We start from the raw sequence: 16,251 nt of genomic DNA on the forward strand, positions 1-16,251 counted from the left end.
GCAAAGATGATGTTCCTTACAGTAAATGCTCAATATGTCCACCATCATTCCTCAACAATAGCTGTAGTCGAGGAATAATGTTGTGAAGACCACTGTGAAGCATGTCTGGAGTTATGTTGAGGCATTGGCGTCGGATGTTGTCTTTCAGCTTCCCTAGAGATGTCGGTCGATCACGATACACTTGCGACTTCAGGTAACCCCAAAGCCAATAATCGCACGGACTGAGGTCTGGGGACCTGGGAGGCCAAGCATGACGAAACTGGTGGCTGAGCACACGATCATCACCAAACGACGGGCGCAAGAGATCTTTCACGAGTCTAGCAATATGGGGTGGAGCGCCATCCTGCATAAACATCGTACGTTCCATCAGGTGTTTATCAGCCAGGCTGGGGATGATGCGATTCTGTAACATATCGGCGTACCTCTCACCCGTCACGGTAGCAGTTACTGACGTTTTGCTGTCCAGCGCCATCTGTCGGACATTTTGTGGACTTTCTTTTTGTTCTAATTAAACCCCATGTCATTCCAAGCATGTGTATCAATTTTTCATGTCCATTATAATTATCCGGGCTGTTATGCCGTGGTCGGTTGATGAATTTTGTCTCACTTTCCAGCGTTTCGTCCCCGTCTGCGAGAGACATCTTCAAGGGGTCCGTAGCTCCATGCAAGTTCCAACACACCCGCTGCTCGCTACTGACTGCCGCTAAATTCCGTGTCCGCGCCGCGGCGTGACGTCACGTGTTTTGAAGACGTCAGTGCAATTGGCCGCTGTCCGCTGCCGTCGATCGCCGTTGCCATCACCCAGTAGTGGACGGGTGGTGCACATCTTCTTTAACACCGGCATACACATACAGTAATTTCACGCCTTCTTCCTATCGGTTGAAATTATTCGGGTGTTTAGTGATTTCGATTGCCTGCCTGTAGAGCCTTTCGTAATATCCGCTTGTGGTCGCTACTACCTGCGTCTCCTCGAAACGAATATGGTGGTTCCCTGGCTGGAAAGCATGCTCCGCAACAGCTGATCGTTCCGTTTCTCCTCTTCTACAATTGCCCTTGTGCTCTTCCAAACGTTTTCAAACCGCTCTTTTAGTGGTATCCGCAGAAACATCTCCACAGCTGCATGGGGGATCCTATACACTCCAGCTTTTTCCACTGGTTTGCGAGCGTCCTTGGCAGGCTTAAGGTATTTCTGTATCTTCCTGGTGGGCTTGTAAATTACGGTAATACTCCGCTTCGTCAAGATCCTCCCTATTCTTTGTGTTACATTTTTAACAAACGGCAGGGAAACCTTAGATTTTGCAGTAGCCTGTACGCCACTACGATTTCTGCGTGGCTGTCTCAACGCACGTGAAGCTGTGTACCACCCGTCCACTACTGGGTGATGGCAACGGCGATCGCCGGCAGCGGACAGCGGCCAATCGCACTGACGTCTTCAAAACACGTGACGTCACGCCGCGGCGCGGACACGGAATTTAGCGGCAGTCAGTAGCGAGCAGCGGGTGTGTTGGAACTTGCATGGAGCTACGGACCCCCTTGAAGATGTCTCCCGCAGTCGGAGACGAAACGTTGGGAACTGACACAGGATTCATCAACCGACCACGGTATAACAGCCCGGATAATTATAATGGATATGATATTTCCGGCCGTGAAAGTCTACATTTTAGTGTCAATTTTTACCTCTCTATCTATATTATTCCGCGGTTTATTAAGTTTTCAAATTTATACTTTTGATCATCCTGAAGGTACAAAGTCAACGCTTTTCACAGGACTGAGCAGGAAGTTAATTTAAAGCCCCAGCAGCATATTAATCTTGGTGTAGTGTAGCGGGACTTTGAATTTCGCCGCGCCACACTCGTTCCCTCAGATATAAATTATACCGTCGCTGTGGTATGAGCGCTCGACGGAAGAGAAAATAGTAAAATTGTAACTCTTTTTTTGTTTTCTATCCGTCTATTGTCTCTCTTTAGAGCCGAAGCTTAATTCAGACGTAAAAAACTTATTAGCTAGTCTCGGTCGGATTAAGACAAAAAAACTTTTTAATGTGTAGACGTATTGTGGAAGTTGTTATGAAATTCGTAGGATGGAAGTGGTAACGTAAAATAAAGTGCATTCAGGATCAAGACGATTTTAATCGCTTGAGTACCACTCCTTCGCTGTTCGATCGTGTGTATCGTAGAGCACCGAATTACGTAGGGATCCAAAGGGAACGGTGGTGGACCTTAGGTACAGAAGAGACTGGAACAGCACAGTACGTCCACATGCTAACACCTTTGTAGTGGTATTTTTCACTGACGCACATGTACATTACCATGAGGGGTGAGGTACACGTTCGACGGGCGTTTCATAGGACGTGGAGGACGCATAACTTCGCCAGCCCGTTCTCCTGATCTTACACCTCTGGACTTCTCTCTGTGGGGTACGTTAAAGGAGAACGTGTACCGTGATGTGCCTACAACCCCAGAGGATATGAAACAACGTATTGTGGCAGCCTGCGGCGACATTACACCAGATGTACTGCGGCGTGTACGACATTCATTACGCCAGAGATGGCCACCACATTGAACATCTATTGGCCTGACATGTCGGGCCACACTCTATTCCACTCCGTAATTGAAAACGGAAACCACGTGTGTACGTGTACCTCACGTCACGTGCGTCAGTGAAAAAGACAAATAAAAAGGTGTTAGCATGTGGACGTAATGTACTGTTCCAGTCTCTTCTGTACCTAAGGTCCATCACCGTTCCCTTTGGATCCCTACGTAATTCTGTGGTCTCCGATACACACGATCGAACAGCGAAGGAATGGTACTCAAGCGTCAACTTTAGGTTACAATATCTTCGGATGTAATCAACATTTTAAAATGCAACAAACGGCACTGATTACGTATTTGTTTATATGTTCAGATGTGCTAACAAAACTACCGGGGTTCCATTTAAAAAACGTAGGTTTGTGTTTAAAAAACATACTTCCGTGCATTTTTGTATGGTTTGTATTAACCATTTACACTAGCCCCTCTCCTCACGTTCGGTCTGTGAAATCGATTCGTCAGTATTTGATGTGGTTTACGAAATATATCCAGTGGTAATGTTAGGTGACTCACCCTGTATATAACTTTCCCTTTTTCACGGTCATTAACGATTTTTAAAACCCACTTTTTATTCACCATTTCTTCCCGCATTTACAACCTTTTCTTCTCTTCTTTTTCTTTTTTTATTAACCCCTACAACTGGCGACCGTGACAGGACACGAACCTGCAGTAAACAATCACTCACTTTTGCACAATTGAAAAGAAACAGGAACTGCCTTGTCTCATTTTTGAACTGAGCAGGAAGTTAATTTAAAGCACCGGCAGCATATTAACTTCGCTGTAGACTGGCACGAGCTGTTTGTAAACTACCACCCGGGGTGGCTGCTAACTGCAGGTCGGCGACACACACAGGTGAGGAGAAGCTCCGAGTGAGAGGCAGCAGAGGGGGAGGAGACGTGAGGCGGCGCGCCTCCGGTACCTGCGTGGGCGTCGAAGGCGCCTCTGGCGGCGTGAGCGCGCCGCCGTCGGCGTCTGCGGCGGTGGCGACGGCGCCGTTGGTGGCGGGCGGCGGTCGGAAGGCGGCCTCCACGGAGAGCGAGAGGTCGCAGCCCGACGGCACCTCCTCGCAGCCCAGCTCGCTCAGCGCGCCACGGATCATCTCCAGCTGGCGCTGCAGCCGCCGCTCCACGCACTGCACCTCCACCAGCTCCCTGTGCAGTGTGCGCAACACTCTCACATCCGACTCCAGCTTCATTTTGCGATGTAACCAAATCAAAGTGACGTTGTCGGTCAACTGAAAAGTTGGAGTTTGAGGTTTCGCTTACTGACCATTGTCATAAAAAATTGCACTATGAAATGTGGGGTCTAGTTTAGCAGGGGATACAATTTTCTTAAGTAAGACGGACGCAGATTTGTGGCAGTCTGATCTAATTTTTACTAAATGTATAAAAACGTGTTATGTCTAAGTTTGAGTGAAGTGTAAAAAGAAGAACTGTTATAACTTATCGTGACGACGCACGGGTGACTCAAAAGGAGAATGGCTGTATGAAAGAGCTCTCAACGGACATGAAACGGACATAAAAATCTACAGTCTTTGTAGTACTAAGCTTAAGGTACGATACGTGTTTTACTTATAATAAATATTAGTTCTGGGAACACTGAAATCATTTAGCAGTGCTCATTTCTGTCATCTCCTCAGTACTATTTTCATTCCAATGATGCATTTTACAGACACCAAGATCAGCAGTCCAATGTGCGTGTTACATTGACAAAAGGAAAACTGTTTGATCGTCTTCTTGCATCACCTTTAATATTGAATGCCCCCTTTGTGTGACGTTACAGTTGTTTTTCCGCCCTTTATAACTTTCTGGTCCCTTAGGAAATTGTTTTTTCATAACAACTTTACGACCGGGTATGATCGAATCTACGATCATGAAGTAATTAGAAAGAGGATAACGCAATTTCTTAATCAACAGCACGCTAGCTGTGACTGCCTCAAGCCACGCGAAACTGCAAGTAAAAACTACTGGCCCTTGCAAATGTGACATACAGTTTTTCTCTCTCGCAAACCTTTGTTTCTGAACATTATTCTCAACTCTTTCATCTTTGTAATACATGCTCTCTGGGACTTCTGACGTCATTGGTCAAAGCCGACGGGTTGTATCCCCTGCTAAACCAGACCTAATGATTCTTACGCCAATTGCAATTGATAAAACAGTAAACAGGTCTAGTGAAGCAGGGGATACAACCCGTCGGATTTCACCAATGACGTCATACATTAGTCATAGATAGTATTGTCTTCACTTCGAGGCATACAACAGTTCTGTGTTCCGGATAATCTCTATCATCGTACGTTAAAATAATTATTCGTAATTATATTGAGGTAATTTGGAGTATTACTTTGTTATTGTAGAACAATGTTTAGTGTCTTATTTTCGTTTATAGGAATGGATTTGTCTGTTTGTGGGTATGTAATTTTTGTTAGTGTCTGTCTATGTGGCCTTCGGTTATTCCTCGATATTTCTGTGTGGCAAGTTCTCTTTTCCATTAGCTTCTTTCACTGTATTTCACTGTTTTGACATATTTCACTGTTTTTTCCTACCAATGTGTGTATTTTCGTGTTGTGAAGTATGTAATAGCAATTTCTCGGCTGCCGATCTTCTTTCGTTTCCAAGCACTAGCATCAGTACATTTTCGAATGTGTACTTGCTACGTTACAGGCGAAACCCCTGACACAACTACATCTTGTATCCCGCCCTTCACTTCTCCTTCACACTGACACTATATATGTCAAAAGATACAAATGTTGCATATAGGTATATAGCTCAAGTAAGGAATGGGATACTAGTAGCGTCCAAGGCAACAAGAAAACTGTGCCCCATAGTGAAGATCAAATCGTTCAAATGGCTCTGAGCACTATCGAACTTAACTTCTAAGGTCATCAGTCCCCTAGAACTTAGAACTACTTAAACCTAACTAACCTAAGGACATCACACACATCCATGCCAGAGGCAGGATTCGAACCTGCGACCGTAGCGGTCGCGCGGTTCCAGACTGTAGCGCCACCCCGACCGGCTGAGTCGAGTTTCATTTTGTGTGTGAGTGTGTGTGATTTGAGGTTTTCGGGCGCTAAACAGGGTGGTCATCAGCGCCCAAACGCATAGAAACAGGAACACGTGCGGTGACGGGACGAAGACGGGCAGCGAACACGGAGAACGGCTAAAAGACACAGACCTGACGCAGCTACAAATCCTCACAAACAGAGGCAAAACAAGAGGAGAAGAAACGCACTAAAAAAAGGAAAGGAAACACAAGGAAAAGAGAACAGAAATCGAAGTGAAACAATCGTGACTGGCGGACCTCTTACCTAAAACCTGGCTGAGCCAGTCACCCAGCAGCACGTTAAAATCCTCTCCCTAAAATCCGAGGCAACAAACTGGACAGGACACAAAACCGTAAGGCCTTAACCAGAGTCGTTGCGTTGTCTTGCAAAATCCGGTGGTAAGGAAACCACCGCCCTCTGGTCAGAGAATAAAGGACAGCCAAGTAAAATGTGGCGGACAGTGATCTGGACACCACAAGCACTGCAGATTGGGAGGTCCTTCCGCCGGAGTAAAAAACCATGCGTTAAGGGACTGTGTCCAATGCGGAGGCGAGTGAGGAGAACCTCATCCCGCCTGTATGACTGGTAGGACGTACGCCATGGTCGCGTAGTGGCCTTTACCAGACGCAGCTTATTGTCACCGACTGCCAGCGACTCCTCTTCCCATTGACGCATAACACGAAAACGCAAAACGGAGGAGGTAACAGCACGGAGGAGGACAGCACATTCGACAACGTGAGGGAGGGAACCTGCATCTTTGGCAGCCACACCCGCCAGTTCGTTTCCCCTAATACCCACGTGCCCCGGCACCCAGCAGAAGGAAACCTCCTCCCCCTGCCGTTGCAGGTGGAGTAGGTCATCGTGGATGTTCTGGACGACCGTATACGCTGGTACAGGTGTTGCACGGTCTGAAGGGCACTCAGCGAGTCAGAACAGATGAGAAACTTGAGACTGGGAACACATCTCATCTGCTACAATGCCCGCAAGATCGCAAAGAATTCGGCATCAAAGATGGTAAACGCCGCAGGAAGCCGTAACTTGACGACTCGATCAGGGAAAACAACAGCACAACCAACAGAGTCCCCCTGTTTAGAGCCATCCGTGAATACAGGTACATGGTCGGGATGCTGGTTCAAAATATCGTAAAATAAGGAGGTAAAAACAAACGCAGGAATGCAGCTCCTCCGGTACTCTGACAAGTCTAAAAGGATGCTGGGCCTCTGCAGCAACCAGGGAGGCAGGCGAGTAAAACCTTGTCGTTGGGGGGCCACACGCTCCACACCAAGGGACTCAAGCAAATGCTTGGCACGAATCCCAAATGGTCTCGTTGCCCTGGGACGACTGGAAAAGAGACGTTCCATAGGCGGTCGGGAAACGGTAGCGTACGCAGGGGAGGTAAGACAGGTAAGGAAATGACACACCCGTCGCACCATGAGGAGTTTCCGCCGGATGGCGAGCGGCGGTTCCTCTGCCTCAGCACACAGGCTGGGGATGGGACTGGTACGGAAGGCACCAGTGGCCAGCCTGATACCCTCATGGTGTACTGCGTCAAGGATCTTCAGATACGAAGGCCTCGCTGACCCGTACACGGTGCATCCGTAGTCAAGACGCGACCGGACAAAGGCCGTATAAAACAGCAGCAGACGCGCCCGATCTGCTCCCCAGGACCGATGGCTCAGACACTTCAAAATATTCAGCGCCTTCAGGGCCCGCACCTTGAGGTATTTAAGGTGTGGCAACCATGACAACTTGGAATCAAAAGTGAGGCCCAGGAACCTCACAGTGTCGCTAAAAGGGAGAATGGCGTCCCTCAGACGCAATTCAGGGGAGGTAAAAGCACGTCGGGAAACATTTTGTGATGGAACAAAATAAAAGTGATGTTGTTATTCAATAGAAAAGCTGGAGTATGAGATTTCGCTTACTGGGTCTAGTTTAGCAGGGGATACAACCCGTCGGCTTTGACCAATGGCTTCAGAATTGACCAGATAATTATACAGATAAAAGAGCTGAGAAGAATGTTCGGAAACAAAGGAATGCAAGACAGAAAAACTGTACTTCACATATACAGGGTGTTACAAAAAGGTACGGCCAAACTTTCAGGACGCCGATCAATTGCTTCGAACGTCTTCCTGTCGGACACCTCTGTTCTGGAAATCTGTCTCGATACAAACGTACCGCGACACGCCTATTGCCCCGTGCTAATCCGTACATCAAATGGGCATCTGCCAACTCCGCATTTGTAAACACTGCACTGACTGCAAAACCACGTTCGTGATGAACACTAACCTGTTGATGCTACGTACTGATGTGCTCGATGCTAGTACTGTAGAGCAATGAGTCGCATGTCAACACAAGCACCGAAGTCAACATTACCTTCCTTCAATTGGGCCAACTGGCGATGAATCGAGGAAGTACAGTGCATACTGACGAAACTAAAATAAGTTCTAACATGGAAATTAAGCGTTTCTGGGCACATGTCCACATAACATCTTTTCTTTATTTTTGTGCGAGGTATGTTTCCTGAAAGCTTGGCCGTACCTTTTTGTAACACCCTGTATAAGGGCCAGTAGTATTTTCACGTTAATGACATCGCGTGTTTGTATCTTACAAGGGTACGTCCCCATGGCACCCCTCTCAGATTTAGCTATAAGTTGGCACAGTGAATAGGCCTTGAAAAACTGAAGACAGAGAAAACAGGAAGAAGTTGTGTGGAACTATGAAAAAAATAAGCAAAATATACAAACTGAGTAGTCCATGGCAAGGCATGCTACATCAAGGACAGCAGGAGCTCAGGAGCGCCGTGGTCCCGTGGTTAGCGTGAGCAGCTGCGGAACGATCCGGCTTCAAATCCCGGACGAGCCCTAGGGTATAAGCCGGCACGGTAGCTCAGCGTGTTCGGTCAGAGGGTTACGTGCCCTCTGTAACAAAAAATCTGAGTTAATCGATCAACAACGAACTTCAATGGATGTCTTACGACGTCCGCCCCGAGCAGATGCAACGAACAAAAGCGAACAAAATGAGATTAAAAAAAAAAAAAGAGGCCTTTGGTTCAAGTCTTCCCTCGAGTGAAACATTTAAATTTTTATTTTCAGACAATTATTATCTGACAAACTCTAATGTTTTCATCACTTTTTTGGGAGTGATTATCACATCCACAAGAAAACCTAAAACGGTCAAAGAATCTTTTTACCTATTCGCCAAGTGTACAACTTAGGTAGGTCGACAACATATTCCTGTCATGTGACGCACATGACGTCACCAGTGTCGTATAGAACATATCAGACGTGTTTTCCTGTTGAGAAATCGGTTCACCTATGACCTTGCGATCAAATGTTTTCGGTTCCCATTGGAGAGGCACGACCTTTCGCCTACTAATCGCACGGTTTTGCGGTGCGGTCGCAAAACACAGACACTAAACTTATTACAGTGAATAGAGACGTCAATGAACGAACGGACAGATCATAACATCGCGAAAATAAAAAAAGTAAACTTTTCACTCGAGGGAAGACTCGAACCAAGAACCTCTCGTTCAGCAGCTGCTCACGCTAACGACGGAACCACGGCGCTCCTGAGCTCATACTGTCTTGATGTTGCGTATCTTCCACATGGACTACTAAGTTTGTATATTTTGCTTATATTTTTCATAGTTCCACACAACTTCCTGTTTTCTCGATTGATTTGTGTTCAGTTTTTCAAGGCCTATCCAGTGTGCCAACTTATAACTAAATATGGTGGCGGGGGGGGGGGGGGGGGGGTGAGTGAATTATATATGGAAAGAGCGAGTATTCAGTATACCAGACGAACCACTGTACGCAGTGGCACGTACTACATACTTAAGTTCACGCACCACGGTGCTGCACGGTTTCTTAGAAGCAGATACCTTGGGGGTTGCGAAGCAACTCAAATCGCTTGATACGGGCAAGTCTTCTGGTCCAGATTGTATACCGATTAGATTCCTTTCAGATTACGCTGATACAATAGCTCCCTACTTAGCAATCATATACAACAGCTTGTTCACCGATAGATCTGTACCTACAGATTGGAAAATTGCGCAGGTCGCACCAGTGTTTAAGAAGGGTAGTAGGAGTAATCCATCGAACTACAGACCTATATCATTGAGGTCGGTTTGCAGTAAGGTTTCAAATATTATGAATCACCTCGAAGGGAACGATCTATCGATACGTGATCAGCACGGTTTCAAAAAACATCGTTCTTGTGAAACGCAGCTAGCTCTTTATTCGCACGAAGTAATGGCCGCTATCGAAAGGGGATCTCAAGTTGATTCCGTATTTCTAGATATCCGGAAAGCTTTTGACACCGTTCCTCACAAGCGACTTCTAATCGAGATGCGGGCCTACGGGGTATCGTCTCAGTTGTACGACTGGATTCGTGATTTCCTGTCAGGAAGGTCGCAGTTCGTAGTAATAGACGGCAATTCATCGAGTAAAACTGAAGGGATATCAGGTGTTCCCCAGGGAAGCGTTCTGGCACCTCTGTTGTTGCTGATCTATATAAATGACTTGGGTGACAATCTGAGCAGTTCTCTTAGGTTGTTTACATATGATGCTGTAATTTACCGTCTAGTAAGGTCATCCGAAGACCAGTATCAGTTGCAAAGCGATTTAGAAAAGATTGCTGTATGGTGTGGCAGGTGGCAGTTGACGCTAAATAACGAAAAGTGTGAGGTGAACCACACGAGTTCCAAAAGAAATCCGTTGGAATTCGATTACTCGATAAATAGTCTAATTCTCGAGGCTGTCAGTTTGACTAAGTACCTGGGTATTAAAATTACGAACAACTTCAGTTGGAAAGACCGCATAGATAATATTGTGGGGAAGGCGAGCCAAAGTATGCGTTTCATTGGCAGGACACTTAGAAGATCCAACAACTCCACTAAAGAGACAGCTGACACTACACTCGTTCGTCCTCTGTTAGAATATTGCTGCGCGGTTTGGGATCCTTACCAGGTGGGATTGACGGAGGACATCGAAAGGGTGCAAAAAAGAGCAGCTCGTTTTGTATTATCACGTAATAGGGGAGAGAGTGTGACAGACATGATACGCGAGTTGGGATGGAAGTCATTAAAGCAAAGACGTTTTTCGTCGCGGCGAGATCTATTTACGAAATTTCAGTCACCAACTTTCTCTTCCGAATGCGAAAACATTTTGTTGAGCCCAACCTACATAGGTAGGAATGATCATCAAAATAAAATAAGAGAAATCAGAGCTTTTCGGGAGTGGGATGGTAGTGAGATAGTATGATTGTGGTTCGATGAACCCTCTGCCAAGCAATTAAATGTGAATTAAAGAGTAATCATGTAGATGTAGATGTAGATGTAGATGTAGAGGGACTGGTCGGTTTGTCGGGCCACCACCCCGTGAGGTACGGCTGTCGTGGTGGGTGACGTCATGACGGTGTGGACTTTACGAGTCGTATCGGGTTCATCTGAGCCTCGGTGTCGGACGTGTGAAGTCGCTGGCAGTGTTTATAGTTCGGGACGTACGGTTTGGAGGCATTTTCAGTGAGTTACCAATTTCTTTTGTTAATGTGTTTGGCGTTTTCGCTAAGTCTTATTGGTTTGCTGTTTGTGGTGTGTTAAGATGTTTAATTCATTGTGTGGCTTCTGTTGTTAGGTACGGATATGACGATGAAATATAACAGTGCTACGTTACGGTCGGAGATGGGGGAGGGCACGATGTCCTTTACAAATATTAAAAATTCCTTCAATTCCGTCGTCTAGGACCAGGGACGGGTACATGTGGTGGCGTCGGCGCGCACTCGTGTGTGTGTGTGTGTGTGTGTGTGTGTGTGTGTGTGTGACCTAGTTTGCAGTGCAGTAATGTGTTGGTGGTAAGTAATTGTTTTTACTCTTCTCGAGTTGTGATGTTTTGTGTATTTATAGTGTATTGAATGTGTTTTAATTAATGTACGGATTTTTGATTTTCGGATTTTTGAGGTGTTGTGGTTTTGGTTTTATTTTTCATAGCTGTAGGTTGTTGTTTTTGGCGTCAATAGTTTTGGTTGATCTATTTAGGTCAAGGAAATGACCGATTCCAATTTTCGTAGTCTTAGATGCAGGTATTGGTGTTTCAGTATCGTCAGCTGTAGTTGACCTATAGAGGTCAAGAGAAGTGTCCGATTCCTGTAGATTCTGTCGGTGCAGCGGAATATTGTAAACTTTTTTGTTTGTTATTTTATGTGTTTTGGGATCGCGGTGTGGTCTCTTTCACTGTCATATATACCGTGTGACCCACCCTAAAACAACTAATTTCCCGCGGTTGTCCCATTAGTTTGATTGTATTTTTGGAGGGAGATGTTATTGTCTTATTTACGTGTACAGGGGGTCCGAAAAGTCTTTCCCTGATTACATAAATTGATAACTTAGGCTAGAAGAAAGATACAAATATGAAACTTGTGTCGAATTGTTTACAACTATCAAAGTCTTTTTCTGTTTTAGGTTCGCAGTAAGTAAGTAGTGGACGAGGTGCAGTGCCCAAGGAGCCGTGTTAACCAATCAGGAAAAGACACAGTGTGTCCTGTGGTACCATGTGACACGATCACCAACCAAAGTGCAGAGACACTTCCAGACAACATTTGGAAGGAATCCACCTGATGCGAAGAGCATTAAAGCCTGGTATGAGAGGTTCAAGAACACAGGATCTGTTGCTGACCTTCCGAGGTCTGGTCGACCGAGAACCTCAGCAGACAGGGGGGAAGCTGTAAGGCAGTCTTTTCTGTCAAGTCCGAAGAAATCAGTGCACAGGGCCTCACCTGAATTACAGATGCCAAAAAGCTCTCTACGTGACACTTTACACAAACGTTTATTGTTTCGTGCATACAAAGTGCAAATCGTTCAGGCTTTGTTGCCCAGTGACAGCACACGTCGATATGACTCTGCGGACGAAATGCTGTCACGTATAAAGGACGATGTTCGTTATCTCAGACGAATTGCCTTTTCCGACGAAGCGACCTTTTTTGTCAGTGGAGTAGTGAATCGCCATAATGTGCGCATTTGGGGTTCACAGCCCCGGGGCGAGGTCACAGAGTGCACCAGAGGCAGTCCAAAGGTGAATGTTTGGTGCGCGCTATTGCACGATCGAATTATCGGGCCATTCTATTTCGCTGAGGCTACCGTCACATCTGCAGAGTATCTGTACATGTTGCAACTGTGTGCTGTTCCTCAGCTGCTTCAGTATCGCTCCGATGTCTCGTTTCAGCAAGACGGTGCACCGCCTCGATATGACCTTTCCTGGGCGACGGATTGGTCGTGATGGGCCAAAGGTTTGGCCTCCACGCTCTCCTCACATAACCACCATTAGACTTCTTGTTATGGCGATATGTAGAGGAAGAGGTCTACCGAACACGTGTATCAGATATTGAAACCCTGCTGCAATGGATAACCACAGTCGTTGAATCGATCCCTCAGGAGATGTTGGCTAATGTGTGGGCGGAAATTGAGTATCACCTAGATGTGCTACGTGCTACCGAGGGTGCTAATGTGGAAGAAGTTTACCGATGTGTGAAAAAAACTTTGGTAGTGTTGTGTACATAATTCCGCGTAGTCAGCGTGTACACAACTTTCCCACTAGAGCGCGCCCCGCTAAGCTCAACAGCACAGGCGCAGCGCTCGTCCATCTCCGCACTACGAGATGGCGCTGCCGTAGAGACGGACCAAATTCTGTTTCTGCCGATCCACGTGTTAATATGTAACGCAGCCAATGAGACTGCTGCTAACGTGGAACCTTTTCTCCTCGCGGATCACACTCGCGCAGTGATACCCGAACGCATGAGGTATTATAACAAGTGTACTGACCTACGATTAGTTAGTCTGCATTAGTCTGCATCAGTCTGTTCCAGTCTATAGTGAAGTTTCAGTCTGCGCCTAATAAGATTATCATATTGCTGTACATAGCCATGAAGAGCAATGTATAGACACTTTGTCAAGTATCAGAGACATGTGAGAATAAGATTAACGTACCAAGACCAACGGAACTTCAGATTGTCAGTTGTAAACAGCATCCAGAATCAAGTTACGTGATGTCTATGCTTTTTATTATTATAATAAGTGTGTGTGAAAATTATCAAGTTGTGTTTAAAGTTGGTCACCGTCAATCTGCTATTCTAAGCGTGCAAGTGGCATTTCTATCGTGTGACCTAACGGCAGAAGATAAACACGCCACGATAAGACCACGAGACATCTTGCTGACACTCGCCTACTTCGTTAGAGCTACAAGTCAAATAATCTGATGGTGTGTGTACCGAAGGTCTTACAGTACGCACACCACATATAGTTTGTAAACAGACACAAGTTTCATATTTGTATCTTATTTCTATCCTGAGTTATCAATTTATGTAATCAGGGAAAGAGTTTTCAGACACGTTGTATTTTCGTGCTTCTTGCCGTGTGTATGTAGTTACGTAACAGGTGAGACACTGAAGACGCTCAGAACGGCCGTTTCCGCGGGTGAAAGCAGACTGTGTGATCCCGGCGGCAGCAGCAGCCGGCCAGGCCGAGGTACCTGGCGGCCGGCTCGGAGGGCAGCTGCGCGGTGAGGTGGTGCTGCAGCTCCTGGTTGTCGCGCACGCCGGCCTCCAGCTCGAGCAGGCGCGCGCGCAGGCTCTCGATGGTGAGGTTGTCCACGGCCAGCTGGTTGGGCAGCAGCTTGCCCGACGTGTCCTCCACCAGGCTGTCGTCGAACGACAGCGTCGGCGTGGGCGGCCCCTGCGGCGGCGACCTGCAACCCCGCGTCTCACCTCTAACGTCCACTTCACAGCCGACGCCGGCTACAAACTTGCATTTTCAACAATACAAACTGAATAGTAGCCCTCCGGAATGCTCGTTACTAATTTCTGGATATGGTCTGTACAGCAATGTGGACCACCACCTCTGAATGTCTCCATGTATGGTGGTAGGACATGCAATGTGTGGTTTTCATCAGCGGAAATGATATTTATGTTGATCTCTATTCCATTCTGTGTATTACAGGTTTCGGAACTCTCGCAACCGAGGTGATGAAAAAATTTTTTTCGATGTGTGTATATTTCCGTACAGGTGACACATTTTACTTGCAACTCCCACGCCCAGTGTCGGCGGATGAATATCGTATGTACAAGTGAGAGCAGTCGCTGCCTGACGCAGTAACGCCAGCGCAGGCGCGCCCTCAAGAATTTCCAAAAATTACTGACGTCGAGCAGCACCAATCTCCGCCCCTCCAGATTCTGGAACGCCGTGCCCCACCTTATACCCTGCATCTGCTTACCTTCCTCCTCGACGGTCCTCCACCAGCTCTCCTCGCTCACACTGAATGTCTCTCAATCCGTAACCTCGACTGCAGCAGTCCTATTATGCCTCCCCCCCCCCCCCTCCTCTCCAGTCCCTGGCTGCTGCCACGCCTCTGCCTCCACGCACCACCACTCCTATACCTGCACCGCTCTTGATGAAATTTCAACTGTCTCCCTCTCCTGGACCACAGGCTCCACCCCAATATCTACCCGGCCTATCAACGCTCCCCCTGCCCCTCCCCTTCCTTCCCTTTCTCTCTTCTTTCCGTCGCCCCCCCACCCACTAGCTTTTTCCTCTCAGATGTACAGGCCTCGATACCAGCTATCCCTCTCTCCCTGTTCCCCACAGCAGACCGTGTCTCGTCACCACATCTTACCAGTCCTCATTCCCCGTCACCATCATTTTCCATAACTACTCACCCTTTCTTCCCACTACAACCCACCGACCGTGGGCGGGTTCCTTTTCAGTTATACTGAAAGCATACGGTGAGTCGTCTTCAATGGTCAGTCTATCTTCTGTCCTGCTCAGTGTTCCTTCTTCAGATGCTTCTCCAAGTGTTAAGTGTTCTTCAGTTCTCCCTTAAAGTGTTTTCGTTATGCCGTCTGTGAACATTTTTGTCACTATTTTAAAAAAATTCGGGAAGGCAGCATTCTACGAGGGTGGTTCGAAAAGTTTTCTGAACGGAATATAGAAAAAGTACATACATCACTGAAATTTTATTTATTTTTCAAAATAGTCTCCTTGTAGATCAATGCACTTGGTCCAACGATGTTCCAGTGCCTTGATCCCATCTCGAAATTGAGTTTCCTGCAGGCCTGCAAAACAGTTGTCAACTACAGCTATCAATTCTTCGTTTGAAGTCAATGTTCGTCCACCAACAAAAATTTTTGGTTTTGGGAAGAGGTGGAAGTGTGACGTAGCCATGTAAGTCGGGTATGGCAACAATTCATATCTTCGTTCATGTCATTTTTCCATGGCGCCGGAATGTGTGAGGGTATGCATTCTCTCGATGGAAGATGACTTGATTCCTTCCTAAGCCTTGCCTTTTTCCACGTACCTTTTGTTTCATTTGTGCACCAGGTCAGTATAGTATTCTCCAGTAATTGTTGCCCAGTGGGGAGATAATCTACAAACAGAATCCCTTTGCATCCCACAACACTGATGCTATGGCTTTCCCGCCTAAGGAACTGTCTTTTCTTTCTTTGGTGGGGCAGAATTAGCACGTTCCTACTGCTTTGACTGTCGTTTTGTCTCCAGGGTACAGTAGTGCACCCAAGTTTCATCTGTGGTCACAAAGCAGCGCAATAAATCCTTTTCATAGTAGTGGGACTAAACTG

The 16,251-nt window shown here is 46.7% G+C and overlaps 1 protein-coding gene across 3 annotated transcripts in view; it reads right to left on the reverse strand.

Annotated features, from left to right (window-relative positions):
* The window catches only part of LOC126293706 (tyrosine-protein kinase Fer), a 539,925-nt gene that overhangs the window by 101,966 nt on the left and 421,708 nt on the right, over window positions 1–16,251 (reverse strand). For all 3 annotated transcript variants that reach the window (XM_049987015.1, XM_049987014.1, XM_049987013.1), the window contains exons 5-6: window positions 14,151–14,366; window positions 3,508–3,739 (exon numbers count right to left, since the gene is read on the reverse strand). In XM_049987015.1, coding sequence (XP_049842972.1) covers window positions 3,508–3,739; window positions 14,151–14,366 — 448 coding nt within the window. The remainder of the gene's footprint in view (window positions 1–3,507; window positions 3,740–14,150; window positions 14,367–16,251) is intronic.

The sequence above is a fragment of the Schistocerca gregaria genome, chromosome 10 (assembly GCF_023897955.1).
Source record: "Schistocerca gregaria isolate iqSchGreg1 chromosome 10, iqSchGreg1.2, whole genome shotgun sequence".
NCBI lineage: Eukaryota > Metazoa > Arthropoda > Insecta > Orthoptera > Acrididae > Schistocerca > Schistocerca gregaria.